The sequence below is a fragment of the Alligator mississippiensis genome, chromosome 1 (assembly GCF_030867095.1).
Source record: "Alligator mississippiensis isolate rAllMis1 chromosome 1, rAllMis1, whole genome shotgun sequence".
NCBI classification, from domain to species: Eukaryota; Metazoa; Chordata; order Crocodylia; family Alligatoridae; genus Alligator; species Alligator mississippiensis.
In genome coordinates, this window is record NC_081824.1 from 266,629,024 (window position 1) to 266,645,723 (window position 16,700).

At 40.5% G+C, this 16,700-nt stretch overlaps 1 protein-coding gene across 7 annotated transcripts in view; it reads right to left on the reverse strand.

The window, feature by feature from the left end:
- DCAF6 (DDB1 and CUL4 associated factor 6) overlaps positions 1-16,700 on the reverse strand; it is a 148,441-nt gene that overhangs the window by 74,476 nt on the left and 57,265 nt on the right. For all 7 annotated transcript variants that reach the window (XM_059720595.1, XM_019476156.2, XM_019476157.2 and 4 more), the window contains exons 5-8: positions 14,179-14,292; positions 12,890-13,025; positions 9,586-9,800; positions 937-1,030 (exon numbers count right to left, since the gene is read on the reverse strand). In XM_059720595.1, coding sequence (XP_059576578.1) covers positions 937-1,030; positions 9,586-9,800; positions 12,890-13,025; positions 14,179-14,289 — 556 coding nt within the window. In that variant the 5' untranslated portion in view covers positions 14,290-14,292. The remainder of the gene's footprint in view (positions 1-936; positions 1,031-9,585; positions 9,801-12,889; positions 13,026-14,178; positions 14,293-16,700) is intronic.

The following is a 16,700-nucleotide window of genomic DNA, read 5'->3' on the forward strand; positions in this document are numbered from 1 at the left end:
CTGTCCAACCTCCTGCCCAAAGCAGGACCATTCCCCAACTAGATCATTCCAGTCAAACCATATCAACCCAGGATAAGAGGAGAAAAATGAAAAAAAATGTGGCCAGATTTCAGGGAACTAGTCCAGCTATTTTTCAAATCTTTTCCACATTAGATCATTGCTGATTGAAGAAAGATAAGTTTAAACTGCGTTACAATAAAAGTAACATAAGAACACAGAAGGAAAAACAAGAAACAAGATAAGAGGATATGTGAGAAGAAATAAAACTAAAAAAAAATTAAAGTGATTTATGGGTTTTAGGATTATTGGTAAAAGTATTGTACAAACACAAAGAAAGGGAGTAGGGATGGCAGTTGAAGCAGAGAATATCAGATATATTAACTCCCAGAGCACATGTATTCTCCCAGTAGAAACATAATGCTGTGCGCACCCTGAGTAATACTTTACAGAGGCAGGAATTCAAGTTAGTTTTTAACAACTTAATCGTGGTTATTCATGAGGCAGTAACAGAACCAATATAGGAACCCTACTGATATGACCCAGCATCTTCTGATTTTACCGTTATAAAAGTATTTCCTCTTGTACCCTTACCAGTACTTAAGGCATGAACTACATTATGAAAATTCACAGAGATGAAGCTACGTTAATATAATACAACAAATACTTGGGTACCACTTACATATGCCTCAATTTGTAGCCCTCATTTTAAGGTAAATACAGGGTTGAAACAACACCAGTGAGAATGGCCTTAACGTAGACAATGATCTCAAAATTGCTATATTCAATACATTGTCAATTCAATGTGTCAAATTATGAATAAAATATTCTAAAATTAGACACAACTCGTAAAAACTCAAGGTAATTTTTATCTTAACTATACATACACTTCAGGCATACTAACAAAAGAAACCCAACCCTCCTCTCCCCACACATTACCATCTCTTTCGCGTTCACTCTCAGGCCTTGCTCTCGGTCCTGTATCTGACCAATCACCTCTTAATCGCAGTCGTTTAACAGGAGGCTGCCGTAACTAGAATAATAAAGATAAGGAGGGACATTACCCAAACACAAAACTTATTACTCAATTCTTCTCTTTTATATATGTAAGTAATTACTGAATGATAACCTGTGTCTACAAATAAAATAACACTAGTAGGAAAAGCATGATTTGACCACAAAAAGTCAAAAAGTCCAAAAATACATAACATATACATTAAGCACAATGCTATATTCAGACATTAAGGTTCACTTTAGCCATACAAAGGTACAAAAATTCTAAGCTAAGTTCTGCGTGCAACTGAGTCTTTGTTCTTTGTGTACAGATTTTTTTAGCATAATTTACGTAGTAGTAACTTTAATGCATCTATCAAAACGTGCATATTACATAGGAAGTTGGGCCTACATTCTGAAGCAGGGTAACTGTATTCAGCAGCTTTCCATTGTACCAGACTAGAAATTCTAAGGCAACTTCCATTTTTACTCTAATTGGAATTTCTAATTAAATGTTAAATCAGTAAGCATGGTAACTTCTTGCAAGTATTTTAAAATACTAAATGCAATGTATTTTACCTTTCATTTTGGACTTTCAGTTAGATACAGATTTCTGCATTAACTATATGCCTGGGGAAGTGTAAGTCTTAGTGGTTTGGTAAGAGGCATCTGGATCTTTAAGCACCCAGGAAGGTCAGTTAGGAGTTAGCTGGATATTTCTATCTAAACAATCAAAAGTGAAAGAGTGGTGCTGACACTTATCTTAAATGTCTGAATAAAAAAAAAAAAGAGAGAGAGAAAGGAAAGGGGTGGGGAAAATTCATGGCAAAAACCTATTGCTTCAAGAGTCTGCAGACTTGGAAAGATAACATTGTACTGCTTCCATCCAATAGCGTTACTAGAGTGAGGGCAACAGGGGCAACTGCCTCAAGCACCAATGGGGGTGTGGGATGAAAAAAATGGCTTTCATCACAGCTGAGTCATCACAATTGCAACTGCGACCATAGTGGCAACCGGAAGTTACTATTGCCCTTGTATGCAGCAGCTGGCCCAGGCACCGTGACAATGTGATGCTGCTACTTCCAACCTAGCCACAATTCCAAGATTATCCTATAAAACTGAGGGTTCGAAACATACGTTTTAAAAAATGAAAGACATGATCCTGTAGCAAAATTCACTGGCAAAAGGGAGATTCCAGGACAAACCTGCAGAAATGTCAAATACATAGATCCTTGTTCATTAACACAGTTAAAAAATGGTTGTTGCAAGCTCCTTCTCCCCAAAAAGCATGGCATCCAAGTTGCCCATCACTCACCCAGATTACTTTTATAACATAGAAGCTGCATACTGTAGTGCCTCTTTACTTTGCTTTATTCACTATGTCAATTTGGGCTGCTGCCTTTACTTTCTCCTATGGAAGCCACCAGTATCGGCCGGCAGAAACACAGGCTATTTATCTTCAGTTCTATACTATGCATGCAGCAAGCATTAAGTTTGATACTATAATGCTTACATTATTGATGGGAACATGCTTTACAGTATGTCTAAGAATCAAAACATTGCTGTGGCTACTCTAGATTAGAAGAAAATGCGTCAGTCTACTTTTTCTTTTTGGATCCTTCTGCCGGTGATACTTGCTGCAGAAGTAAATGTCTCAATAGATGCCTGTCCCCTTATTAAAAATACGTTATACCATTCTCAATCTCCCATTTGCTTCCATGATAAATGCTGGCATTTGACTTCCTTGTACTCTCATGTACTGACTTGAGGAAATAACTAGGACAGCAGTCCCTTCCTAATCACAACAGGCAAAGGGATATGTCATTAGACTCTAAAACTATGCACTACTGAGAGATGTAGTTCACTGTGTTAGCCTGAAGTCAAGTAGAAGGCAGGACAGATTTACACTTTACAGACTAACGTGTGTGTGTGTGTGAGCGTGTGCACTTCAAGGGCTGAAAACCACTTCATTAGATGCTGTGAAAGGACCTGCACAAAACAGTGTACAATAAGAGACACATTTGAATACCAAAAGTAGAAGAGAAGGGGAGAGTGGGAGAAGAGAGAGTCTGATGAATAAGTAGTGTTCCACATTCTCAGTTTTTATGGGAATTTTTGGGGATTTATCTTCGAAACATAAAAAGCAAGATGAAAATTGGGGAAAAGAGGAAAAGGTAAAAAAATTAATTTAAAATGGGGGGGAATGGGCAGTGAGGGAGGGAGAGAGAGAAAGGCTGTTACTAGAGAGGGGACAGGGGGAAGGACACAACACAGCCTGTCGGCCACTCCCAGAGCTGTAGCAAGGAGCAAAGCATAGGGAGCTGTCGGTGGGTACAGGGCACAGGAGCATGGCTCTTGCTACTATGTGCCCCCCAGGAGGACTAAGTGTTAAGGGGCTGTGCCGGGCTCTTCCCAAGGGGGTGCATTCCCCTGGATCCATGCACAGGATGAGAGCAGGTTGCCACCTGCCCCGAGCACAGGGAAGAGCCTGATGCTGCCACTGGCACTAAGCTCTTCCTGGCTTTCAGGGCAGGTGGCAGCCTGGACTCGCTGAAGCCTGTTGCCACTGCACGCTTGGGCTGGCAGAAGCACCGGGCTTTTCCCAGTACTCAGGACAGGCAGCAGCACAGAGAGGGCGGGAGAGGACCCAACCTCAAACCCGGAGCCTCCCAGGATCAGAGCTGGGAGCCCTGTGGCACTGGGCAGTGGCTCCAGCCCCACGGGTGGGTGCTGAGCATCTAGGTGCAGCCCCTGACACTGGGAGCGGGGCTGGGCTCTCCCACCTTCCCCCCTCACTTCCCTGGGCAGGGCTCAGGGCTTGCAGCTACCAGTGCCCGGCGCAGGGCCGCAGCTGAAGCCACTGGGGTGCAGGTGGGACCTGCCTGCACCGGGAGTGATTCCTGTGGCCCATCTGCCCCACCCGGGGTCAGAGCCAGAAACCAGGAGCCCTGTGCCCCCAAGCAGCAGCTCCAGCCTTGTGGGCACATGCTGAGTGGCCAGGTGCAGCACCTGCCACAGGGAGCAGGGCCGGGCTCTCCTGCGTGCCCCACCTGGCAGGGCTTGAAGCAGGGTCGAAGCCAGAGCCACCAACGTGCAGGTGGGACCTGCCTGCCCAAGCCCCGGGAGCGAGTCCCATGGTCTGGCCTGCCCTGCCCAGGGTCAGAGATAGGAACTCCGCACCCCCGGGCAGCAGCCACCGCCACCCCCTCGCCCCCTGCTCTGCATGTGGCCGATGTCACTGCCCCCTCCTGCCACATCCAGCTGGAAACCTGTGCCTCAGGTAAACAGCACAGAAGCACTTTTAGCTTAACGGCACCACCCATTTTTCAGTTCAAATCCCTGTTAACCGGCACGAGTGGGGAACAGACCATTCCCCACTCATGCCCACTAACAGGGATTTGAATTGAAAAAAAGGTGTAAAACAGTAGACCAAATTACTTAAAAAAAAGAAAAATCAGGGAATTTATCAGTGAAAATCCAGTAAAAACTGAGAATGTGGAACACTATGAGTAAGGGTCTAGACAACTCAAAGAGGCAGCTGGCAGATTTTGCAGGTAGATCATGAGGCTGGCTGCCATTTTTGAGGGTTTATCATGGCCAGACCTCCTGCCCCCCCTCCCTGTAATTGGCCAAGGGGCTCTGGTGGTTCCGTTCCCCACCGCTGATTTAGAGTGGGCTGTCTGTCATCTGACCCCCCCCACCACCACTTTTACACTGATTGGCTGAGAGTGCTGTCCATCATGTAGCCCTGCCCATTGCCACTGATTGGTGGAGCAGGGCAGGGCCACACAACAGGCAGCTCTCAGCCAATCAGCAGCAAGGGGCAGGGTTGGGGGGGAGTGACAGCCATTTTGCCTGCTCACCTTCATGCCAGCAACCTTCCTCCGCCACAGGCTAAGTAGCTGGGAGGCCTGCTGGCTTCCACTGGGGAGCCAGCAATTAATTTTTAGTATGTTCATGCCCCCCCTCACCATCAAGGATTTTGTGGAGATCACCTGATTTGCAATTTCTGCAAAATCCACACAATCATGATTTGGGCAGTTCCCTACTGATGAAGTGACCTTGTGCTAGCTAGCTAGCTGTACTTTGGTTAGTTTATAAGGTGCAAATCTGCCCTGCTTTCTACTATAAACTGCTGCTACATGACTGTCTACTAAGTCAGCTTTGGGAGAAGAACCTCACACAGCAAGAAAAATTAACAATATAGCAGCATCTTGCAGGATGGCATGCTGTACACATGAATTTTTCCAAACCAAGTCACACAGTGCATGTAATCTGTTGAACAAGATGAAGGTTGAAGCAGATAGAGAAGGATGACCCAGAGAGCATCTTCGCCAGTGAATTTCTGGGCCTTTTTGAAGGAAAAAAAAAAAGAAAAAGAAAAAACCTATCCGAAAAGAAAGGAAAACAATTTTGTACTTATATTAAAAAAACAAACAAACAAACAAACAAAAAAAAACTTAAAACAAGGAAAAAAAACCTTTACTTGTCAGGAACTTGAAGTCTTTAAGAAGTCTGTCAAACAAATAAAGAGGCATAATAAACTGTTCTTTAACTATTACCGTATCTATATCCATTAAAAGCCAGATGATCAAATTTAGCTAAGTTAGAAGCAATTGAAAAAGGCTACGGCTAAGTACAGACAGTTAATAAACTCAAGGCTGACTCAATTCAACCTTTGCAAGTTAGTTTAACCTGCATAGACTGAACCAATAAGCAAGTGAACAGATATTCACTGTTGATTCCACAAATGCAACCACATGCCTGCAGTGGCCAAGGCCAGAAGCTTGGGGGTGCTCAAGCACACCTCCCTGCTTGGCTGGAACAGACAGATTGGGCCAAGGCTAGCCCGCCCACTGTGCAAGGGCTGGAGGGGTTTGCAGGAGAGGTGCAAAGCATCCAGGGATCCTGGGGAACTGTGAGTTAACTTGAATCTGGAGGGGACCTGGGAAAGAAGTTCAATAAACTGATTTATCTAAATCATTTAAGTCTGATACTACATCCATCCAGCTTTATCTTAAACTGGTTTTGGCTATTTTGAAAGTAGTTTATGTGCACTGAACTTCTGTTGTCTTACAAATGTACTGGTTTCCAATCACTTATACTGGTTTATGTGTAATTTCTGTCCGTAGCCTATATGATGAAGTTGTCTAGGTGAGCTGGATTCTAGTCTGCAGCTTTGGTGGGTTGTACTTTGCGGGGTCTCAACAAGGGTAAGCTTTACTGTAAATAATGCTTGTAAGTAGTTCTTTATGCCATTTTCAACTCAGGGGCAGATGGCAGCAGACCCAGAGACTGCCCCCCTTGATTGGTTCCCTATAACAATGTTTTGTTGTATTGGGTGAGTGCTGTCCCCAGGTTAAGACTATAGTTCTGCAATTGTTGCAAGTGGGGCTGACTGAGCCTGAGGTGAACAAAGCTCTGAAAGAGCTGGGGGGACAGAAGGTCCCACAGCAGGCAGGGAGAGAAAGTCCAAGGGAGGACAGAGGGAACTGGAATGGCAAAATAAAGACAGTTTGTTTTGAAGCAGTGTCTACTGTGCTTCTTGGGACATCAGCACAGACCTCTCTTCTTTAAAAGAAAAAAACATTCCCTCCTTCCCATGAGCTGACCAAAAAAAGGAGCCTGTAGCTTGCCCCTTGTGAAGCCACACTGGGGCTGGCTGTTGGGGGGGGGGGGGGGACCTCTCAGGAGAGGAAGACTGAATAAGGCTGCTTCTTGCAGAAGTCAGGAAGAAAGGTTTTCCCCTTCCCTCCAAAAAGGGGCAGGTTGATCTTTATTTTTCACGATATGTTACTCTTCAGCAGTCTGTGCAAACCAAGCTGGTAATGGTGTCCAATATCATAAGCCACCATTACAAATAGGTCTATTTTACATTTCAGTTGGCAGTCAGAGACATGGGAAATTAAAAGGACAGGAAAATTTAACTCCCCTGTTAGAGCCTTGAGGTTGACTCTTCTGTTATGGGTTAAGATACACTGGCAGAATAGCCTGGGAAACTTGCAGTAATACCTGGCTATGCTGAACCATTATTGTGAATAAATATAGAATGTCTAGGGCTTTCAATTTGGCATCTTTGGGTAAAATAGTACAAAATAATTTAGAAAACATTAGATGAATAAATCTAATTCAGTTTTGTAACTGTATGATAAAGTTAGAAATAACATTGTTTAAAAATGTTAAGTAGCTTCATTATTTACCCTAACTTAGCAAGTGTTACTGTATAAACCACATAATGGTATTTATGAAAAATGTTTTCCCTAAATTCTTAATGTAGCCTTACGTGCAATAATTTGTGAAAAATGCTTTGCCCAATACAGTAATGGTGAGTGTGTAGCATGTATTGCCCATTAGTCACCTTCAAGACATGTTGATTAATAATGAGTGTTCATAAAAACCTGGACAAAAAAAGTCACTGATTATTAATATAATATTGACAATGAGAATTTTTTTAAACCAAAAAGTTCTTACTGAATTAAAATACTTGAAAGTTTTTGTAACCTACTGCATACATAATGTTGAATTTACGAAAGATACATATTTGAACATTTTATAATGATAAGGTTGTACAAAGCTTGTAAATTATAAGAAACAAACATGATTTCTCTCTCTCATCTCAGGTATATGGCAAACAGAAAAAGCTAAGTCATATTTGTTCTTCAAACAATCTTATTTGAAAAGACATATCAATGAGTTTCTAAAAACATGTCTGTTGATCCTGCTTGTTGCTATTTCTGTTCTGAGAGAAACATTCTGTTATCACACATGGCTGCTTCTAAACCTAGAGTAGAATTTCAGATTAGCAAACTGTTCCAGAGCATTTAGCAATTCCCAGCAAAGTAAAACTTTTGCCAATGCTGCATGTAAGGACAACTGGCCTTAATGGGAAACTATTCAAAATTCCAGCACCATGGAACAAACTTCACACCAAGCAGAGGGTCAGTGTAACCAGAATGCAATTTGTTAATTAAATAAAATTTAAGTCTTTTGTTCTATTTTACTGTAAACAGTATTTATTACAAATCCAATCCTAAACATATCCATGTGAGGCCCAAGGCATTGGGAAACAATTTCTACATTAACAAGCAGGTGAACAACTTTTCAGGGGAACTCTTCATACCTATACTTGCCCTGGATGTCCAGAGAGTTGACTACAGGGCAAGATAAAATAGGAAGGACAAACAAACATGAATACCGTTACATAAATTAAGGTGTAATTACTAGACTTGCGTACAGGCAAGCATGGCCTCAACCCAATATTAAAGCCTGCCGTCCCTCTTTTCAATGTTTGACAGTATCGGTAGCCAATTAAAACCCTTAATTTAGGAGGTTCTGCTCTATTTGACAGAACTAGGCTCTTTAATTAAAAAAAAAAATCTCTGTTGCATTTTACCTTTTTTTTCATTAAGTGTTCTTCTCTGACTAGATTACAGAACTAGTGACAAAACAAGGCAGTTCAAGCATTTTTATTTAAGCACCTTGTTTTTGTAAGACTTGTATTTTATTTAAAACCTTGGATTAAGGGAATTGCTTCAGTTCTCTAAGATTTTGTTGAGCTATACAAGTTGAACCATCCACACAGAGGACTGACATTGATGGTCTTATGTCTGCACAACCTATGCAATGGTGCACAGCCTTGTGTTTCCAGGGCTCTCCCATATAACTCCCATTTCAGTAACATTGCCAGTATCTGTATCTCCAAACAGTCCACACTATTTTTGCTCCTCTCAAGTGGCAGAGCCACAGGTAAGGTGTTTTTAAAACCATACATCTATGAGGCTTAACTATTTTCACTGAAATTAGAGACCTGAAAAGTTTGCCCAGAAGTCCTACACACTGGCAGGTTTTATGGGTAAACAGGGAGTTTCTTCAGCTTTATGAAATATTGTTGGGTCTTATAGGTTTAACTGTATACATTGAGGAGCACTGACACTGGTGACCTTATGCCTGCACAACCTACAGAAACCATTGTGACGACTATGAACTATCAACAGGTAGAAATGAAACCTAGGTAGGGACTGCTAATCCTTAAGTAAAGTACAGTATCCAAAATCCAGGGCCGGTTCTGAGAACAGACCAGGACATTTCTAAAAGGATGCATACATTTGTAGTTTGTAACAGGTACCAAAATGACAGGTTTTTGAGGAATATGCACCAGTAATGCAAGCACCACCTCCCATCTAAAGTGTCTTGACTCTGCTATGGAGGGACTAGCTCTGTGCCCATTCTAACTTTGGCTTTTAATGAAACTGTCAACACAGGTGGCTAGCTAGTATTAATTGTGCTTTTTTGCAACATGAACTGTGGGAATTGCACTGAAATCCTCAATTCACTTTCCATAAGTTACTGAAAAAAGTCACCAGATGGTAAAACTGGATTTGGACAATAAGTGGACTATTCTCCATCTGAGCTATCAACCACAATGTAACTTAGCAAGTTCTCTCACAAAAAATAAACCTCCAAAGTATTACCTACATTTTCCAACATACTTCTTAGATCTTGGAAAATAATAGGTCAAATTCTTCTCTGCTGTTAAGGCACACTAAGTAAAAATAGTGAAACAGGTATAAACAGTTCATCCTACTGAATACTCACCTCTTCTCTTCTCTCTTCAGCAGAAGGAACTTTAAGTTCTCTTGCTGTGTCATCCTTGGGATCAAATAAGTATATGTAATCTGAAGAATAGCTAACAAGGATCTCCTGACCATCATCGCTGTAGCATAAAGATGTTACCCTGCAGGATTTGTTATTAAGGTGTGGAGGAACAAAACGTGCAACCATTCCAACTGTGCCCCGGCCAGCATAATTACCTAAATAGTAAAAGCAAAAGAACATGAACTTATTTTGACACATTTTCAATTAGCAAATGCACTGTTTAACAAGCAAAGTCTGAATTATTGCTAGGGAAGTGCCAGACATTTTGTAGTGTCCACATTTTGCTAAATATGAAATGAACAAATGCCAAGTCAGATCTTTTATCTTGTGTGTGCTTTAATAGAGAAAGAAATATAGAAACACACACGCACATGCGCACAACACATTATGGGAGTGGAAATGTTACCAACAAAAAGAATGCTTACAATGGAAACAATTATTTAAATGCATCTGGATCATCTCATTTATGGACATGGTGATGTACATCTGCACACTCACCACTCCTTCCCTTTAATATTACACAATTGCATAATAAATTACCATGCTCCTTTGACTAACTTATCTATGATCTACCCAGTAATTAAACAGTCTTTAATAAAACAGAAAAATCATACATCATTCACAAACACTGTTTCTATTTGCCACGTGAGGCTTTCCCCCCAGAATTATAACAGCCAACCAGGAATAACATTCAGTCTTTGACCAATGGCAAGTTCAATGCTTACTATCTCACCACCTAAGGCTAAAACTGATCCTTCATATCACTCCAAGTAGGCTGGAATTCTGCTTTTAAATAAGACAACATTAATTTTTCTGTACACAATAACTTAGTGATTCTAGGGGCTGATCCTTCATGATTAGACTGGATAGGTTAAATATTCTCTTTTCTAAACTTAGCTTTCCCAATAGGTCTGAGCTGGAAACAAAACAGAAATAAGGCTTTGCAAGCAAAGAGATATATAAAATTCCCCTGAAACCAAAACAAAATTTTGGTTTCTCTTCAGATCGTACAGGTGTAACCTTAATATATGATGCTGTTGTGTACCACATGTTTAACTGGCATTTTTGGGGGATGACTGAACTCCATTCAGGAGTACTAGGAAAAAATAACTGAATTAAATATTTTTTGCTATAGTGCATAGTGCTTTAGAGATTAAAAAGACAGTTCTTTGCTCTGAAGGCTAATTTTCCTGCCCAACTATTTGGCCACAGTCATGCATGAAAGTGTTACTTTTTAACAACAGGAAGAAGTATTTCCCCTCTATTCCTTTTATCAAATATTTTTTCCTTCAAGATTCCAAAACAAAACCAATTACCTTCCGGCAAAAACCAGGACTGTGTTTCACCCAACATCTCAAGTTTCATCATTTTAAGAGCAAGTTAAAAAGGCTTTAAAATGGAAACACTCTGCCAGATTTAGCTATAGATACTGCTACATGCTCTGCTATAAATTCATATGTGCATATATGCAAAATCACCCCTTCACTAGCTGTTAGATGTAACCTAGTGTATTTTATTTTTCTAGGCAAGGACTTGTTTTCCCAAGGGAGAAGTTACCCTCCAGTCAAGAAGAAAGAAAGCAGTAGATGCTTCATGATCAGGACGAAGGTTAATGGCATTAGGCATTTGAAATCTACATGCCTGAACGCAAAACATGCACAAGCTATGGTACCATTTAATAAAACTACCATAAATGCAGGAAGAGCAAACAATAAGGCCTGCATATCTTGCTTCTCCTAGTGCTCATAAACCAAAAGCTAGCCTTGGCTGGCTAGCCACTTGATGGTAAAAATGCTTAGTTCCCAGACACCTACATCAGAATATATATACTTCCCATGTTCTAAAGTAAGAGTGGTAAATTGCCATATACTCAAATATAAGATGAACTCCAATAATCAATTATACTCTATATATGGGAAAAATGATAAATGTTACAATTTTCCAGGTACAGAATCTAAGCATTGGAGGGCTGTCTTGACCCCGTCCCCAAAACTGCTACAGCAGGGAAAGCAGTGGCAGGAGGCCCCCCTTGGCCCCTACCCTGCTCACTTATTCCCCCCCTGCAGACTTCCTGCCCCCTCTGCATTTCCCTATCCCCAGTGCCTCTGCCCATCCCCACCCACACACCACCTCTTCTCCCTCCTTCCCCCACAGCACATGGAAGCTCAGCCCTTACCTTACCATGCAGCAGTGCTGGTGCTAATGTTTGGCCAGGCAGGCAGTGCAGCAGTGTTGGCACTGCTGATTGGCTGTGCAAGGGAAGGCGTTTCCATGTGCTCCCTGCCCAAGGAGAAACCCCAGCCCCAGCAGAGCCAAGCTGCACCTGACAGTGAGGGGAAGGAAAGAGGGTGGGTAGGAAGACAGAAGCTGCAGAAAGGAAGTGGAGAGGGGGCAAGAGACTGCTGTGGGTCTCACTGTTTCAACCCAGGCTCATGACCAGAGTTGGAGCTGCAGCAGCTGCCTGCTCCCCCACTCCACTTCATATGTAAATGTCAGACAAGGGGCTTTTTTCCCCATGCTGAATGGAGAGGGAGGGTTGTTTTATATTGTAGTAAATACAACAGATCATTTAATCTACCATCTTACCTTAGACACTGTGTAATAACTTTAGACAAGAAGTGGTATGGAGTGAGAACTACTGGAAGAATAAATACTTTCTACAAGATTCTACAGAACTCACGAGATCCCTTTGCGTAAAAGACAATAATGGATTAAAGACATCCAAAGCTGGGCTGAAACGGTTGCATCCTATTTGTACTTTACTGAGCTCTCTAGTTTAGTACAGGTATGAGCACCACATGATCTACAAGTGCAGGCATGCAATGCTGCACCTTCATAGATCTATGTAGAAATTACATAAATCAAGACGGAGTGTTGTCTGCTGAAATCATCAGGTGGCTGCACATTCCCAAATAAGGCTAAAAGACACAAACTCCATGGTGCTGCACTAAACCTTCAGAAGCTCTTAGGCCACCTAAGGAAGAGAGTTTCTTTGCAGACTTCAAGTAATCTTTCAAATCCTTTCCCTGCAGGCTGTAGTAATTACTTTTTTGGTGCCCTAACATAGGATTTATTATTGCAAGAATGCTGACATAATACAGAAAAACTATAAAAAAGCCGGCTTTTAAAAAAACTACAGCAACCCAAATGGTCTAATGTTAAGCGGGGGGGGGGGGGAGGAGGGATGGCTAACTACCTCTTCCTGATGTTAGAAAAGGTTATTTATTTCATGTGCATTTCCTACCTGTTGCTCTCGTGCCAAGCATTCGCCGATCATATATTCTTACTGAGCTATCAGAGCAGCCTACAGCAAGGTAATATGGTATTGGTGGACAGATGGCTACAGAAGTGGCAGCACGCCGGCAGTTTATTAAAATATCCTGGAATAAAACAAAAAAAAGGCATTTAATATCCCCATACCATGTGAAGTATAATTCTACCCAAAAATTTCTAGAGAAGGGGCTGCAAGATTGCTGCAAAAATCAAGATCTGGCCATGGAAAGATAGATGGCAAGAACATGCTACAAGGGAAGAGCAGAGAATGAAAATGATCAGAGAGCAAAACAGTATGAAATCACATTCAACCCAACAATGGAAGGTGTAACAGTGCAGAAATACAAACTGTTCTATTCAAATTTTATTGTACAGAAGGAGAGACCAGGAGGTGGACAGCAAGAACCACAAAATAGACAGCACCTATCTAAGCTAATTTAAAAGGTTTAGAATAGATTTGATTTATGGACAGATAATTGGATAGTAGAATTTCTTATAGCAACAATAATGTAACAAGCTTAGGGACCAAACATAACTAAAACCTAAAAAGATATGCTGTGAAAAATACAGACAAGAAGAGGGAGAGAAATAAACGGTACAACGTGCATAATCCATGTTCCGAGATCAGTTTATCGTGTTCAGGGCCAAAAGTTTTTCTGGAACACAAACACTATGGACAAAATTAGCACTTTCTAGGGTGCTACACCTCCAATTAAGGTGATCTTATATATTCACTACTCCACCTTTTTTCTATGTTATTACAGTAAGACAAAGACTGATCAATTATTTAACATTTTAGCGGAGTTTCCATTTAGAAACTCAATTTTCAACACCACCCCTATACTCCACAAAAGTCATAATACCCTCAAAATTGGTGAGTTTAGAGGCAGAATTTTTCGACCAAGTCTGAAGTAAACTGAATCAGGTTTGATGCATCATAATATCTTAAAACGCTGCAGAGATAGACAAGCTTTCAAATGCAGTGCACTCTAAGTCGAGTCCAACAATGCAGTTGGCCCAATAAAAGATATCACCCACAGAAATCCTTGCCACTTGCACATCTCCCAGACCATCACAGATACATCACAGATGCACCTGCACCACCAAAACTAACTTCTGTTACTATGTGATTTAGTCAGCTCATTAGGAGACTTTAAAATCTAAAACACAGCTCACATGATATTGATGGGGTTCACATTCTGAATGTTCAGAATGTGGTCACATATTTGGGTCACTGCTATTAGAACATGCAATTCTTACATCTTTGCAATCTTCTTTTGTGCAACTTGTCTTGATTCGAGTATCAAACCACCTTACAGTGCCATCCTCACCACAAGAGAGGAAAGTATAGGGATCATTTGGTACTGTCATAATCTGTAATAAAAAAAAAAAAAAGAAAAAAAAATCAGAAACATTATTTTTTCTTGAAACAATATAAAGTTTATTTCCAAGTTTTCAGTACTTGTGAGCAAGAATAAGCACTGATTCTTAGCTGTGATGAAGATTTCTATGAAAATAATCAAAAGTAAATGAAATATTGCATTTTCAGCAGTGTTTTAATTATATATTTTTTAAAAATCCAGTCATGAAGGAGCTGAAACAAGCTAAACAACACTTCCATTTTCATTTGATAGCTGAGTTGCACATTATTTTCAATTAAATAATTACCATTTTAACTGTAAATAAAACTCAAGTGCAGTTTATTTTCTATTATGCAACAAGCTGACATTTTAATAAATCAAAATACCTAGTAATGCAGAATTGTCCACACTATTAAGTCCATTAAGTCCACACTATTATGTTAAGTACATTCACTGGTACTGCTCCTCCAATTCAAGTTGGTCTTTTACTTGGAAAATAATCCCCCTTTGAACAGTAACAAAGTGAGGTCTATTTTTAATCCTCACCCTTCAATTCATTAATTATTACTCTCTGCACTTTTCTTTAATAGTAGCATTACACCATTTTTGATCACAGAATTACTATAATTTCCTAAGAATATGGTAATAACAGCAGCATTTTTTACATACATATATATATTTTCTTGCAGTATTTTTCAAGATACTAAATTTACACAGAATTAAGTATCCAAAGTTACTTCATTTTTCTAAAGTTTCCAAAGCCTAGAACTGCTATTAAATTCACTAGATTCTTTCCATATCTTTGTTGGACTGCACCACCCTTCCTATTAGGTTTTCAGATGCCTTTAACAAATAGCTACCACTTCATAACAAGTCAGGCATATCAAAATTTACCTTTCAGCCTACTGAAAAGAGCAGCTACTGCAAAATACTGAAATCAGACTGGCAATCCTGCTTTTACCAAAGTCAGTGGAAAAAATCACTTCTGGCCACACCTGGCAACCATTTCAAGCTGCAGGCCAGAATACCTGAAAGCAGGTTAGGTGGCTTTCTCTGCATCCACTCTGGGCCAGGCAGCTGAACTGCAGCTGAGAGGCAGATGTGGGAAGGGAGAGAGGAAGCTGCAACAGTATGAACACAGCTGTCTGGACCCAGCCCAGCTCCCCACTGGCTGGAAGCTGCATCTGCTCCCAAACCAAGGGGAAGGGAAGGGAAGGCACAGCTAGAAGATGACTGGTACCAGTGCACCTCCTCACTGCTGAGCCCTGGCACAGGCATATGCAAAGTCCTCAGGCTCTACAGGCTGGCTCCACTGGCTGTGGGCCGGATCTGACCCATGGGTTGTATGTTGCTGAGCCTCATCCTATGGGGTTAATGCCCTAAATGAACAACACCAGGCAAAAGCAATAATAATTCAGGAAAAATACACTATGTGCATTTATTTCAACAGCTATTTAGTAGTTTTCATTATTTTATAATATTGCAATTTGTAGGTATCAATATTTTGGGGTTACACATGCACACACACACAAAATGCACTTTTTAATATAAACATCACCAGCTCTGATACCCTGTGACTACCTCTATAAACATGAACCTCAACACTGGTAACTGAATGTTAGTGTATTGACCCTGCTGTGTTTCAATTCTAAATTTAAAAAAGATTTACCAATAAAAAAAATGGAACACAAAGGTAAGAATTATCTTTATAAGTACATTCTCTCTTTTTAAACAGAATTTATGTGAATAGCAGCAAAGTCAAGTACCCGAGAGTGACTAATTCATCATTTTTAAATTCCCTGACATAACTACAAATACTCCCAGAACCCATATTGTGAATCTCTTCCCCTCTCTCCTACTGTTTTTAAAATAGTCCATAACTCCCTTCTCCCTTACGTTGTCTCACAAAAAAATTATACTCCTTGCAAATTAATTGAGCTGCCTTATTTTTATTTGGTGTAAGTCATGATCTGAAATTACTACAAGCTTCATAATGTAAGCTCAAGGCCAGTTAAAATCTAGTTGGCCATTTAATTTAGGACTACTAACAGAGGCCAAATTATGTTAGCTTTTGTTATTTAAAGAATCCAGTGAGTCAAATTCTATATTTAATATGAGGAGGCAGTTAAATACAGTTGAAAAACAGTCATGCAGCTTTAACACATTTTCTCCCCACAGTCAAAAATGTGTTTAAGCAATATTGTTTCTAACTAACTTACAATACATGAATTCAACCTAGTGAAATTCTTCGTTCCACTGTACTACCTCCAACTTACCCTTTGCTTTCATGTTTCAGGAATCTAAAAAAATCAACTCTTGCTGTACCATGCAACAGCATGTGTTTCAACATTTGAGTACAACTGACAAGTTAGTTGAAACTTGCATCATTCAGATATGTGCTGATTAATTCTTCCTACTATA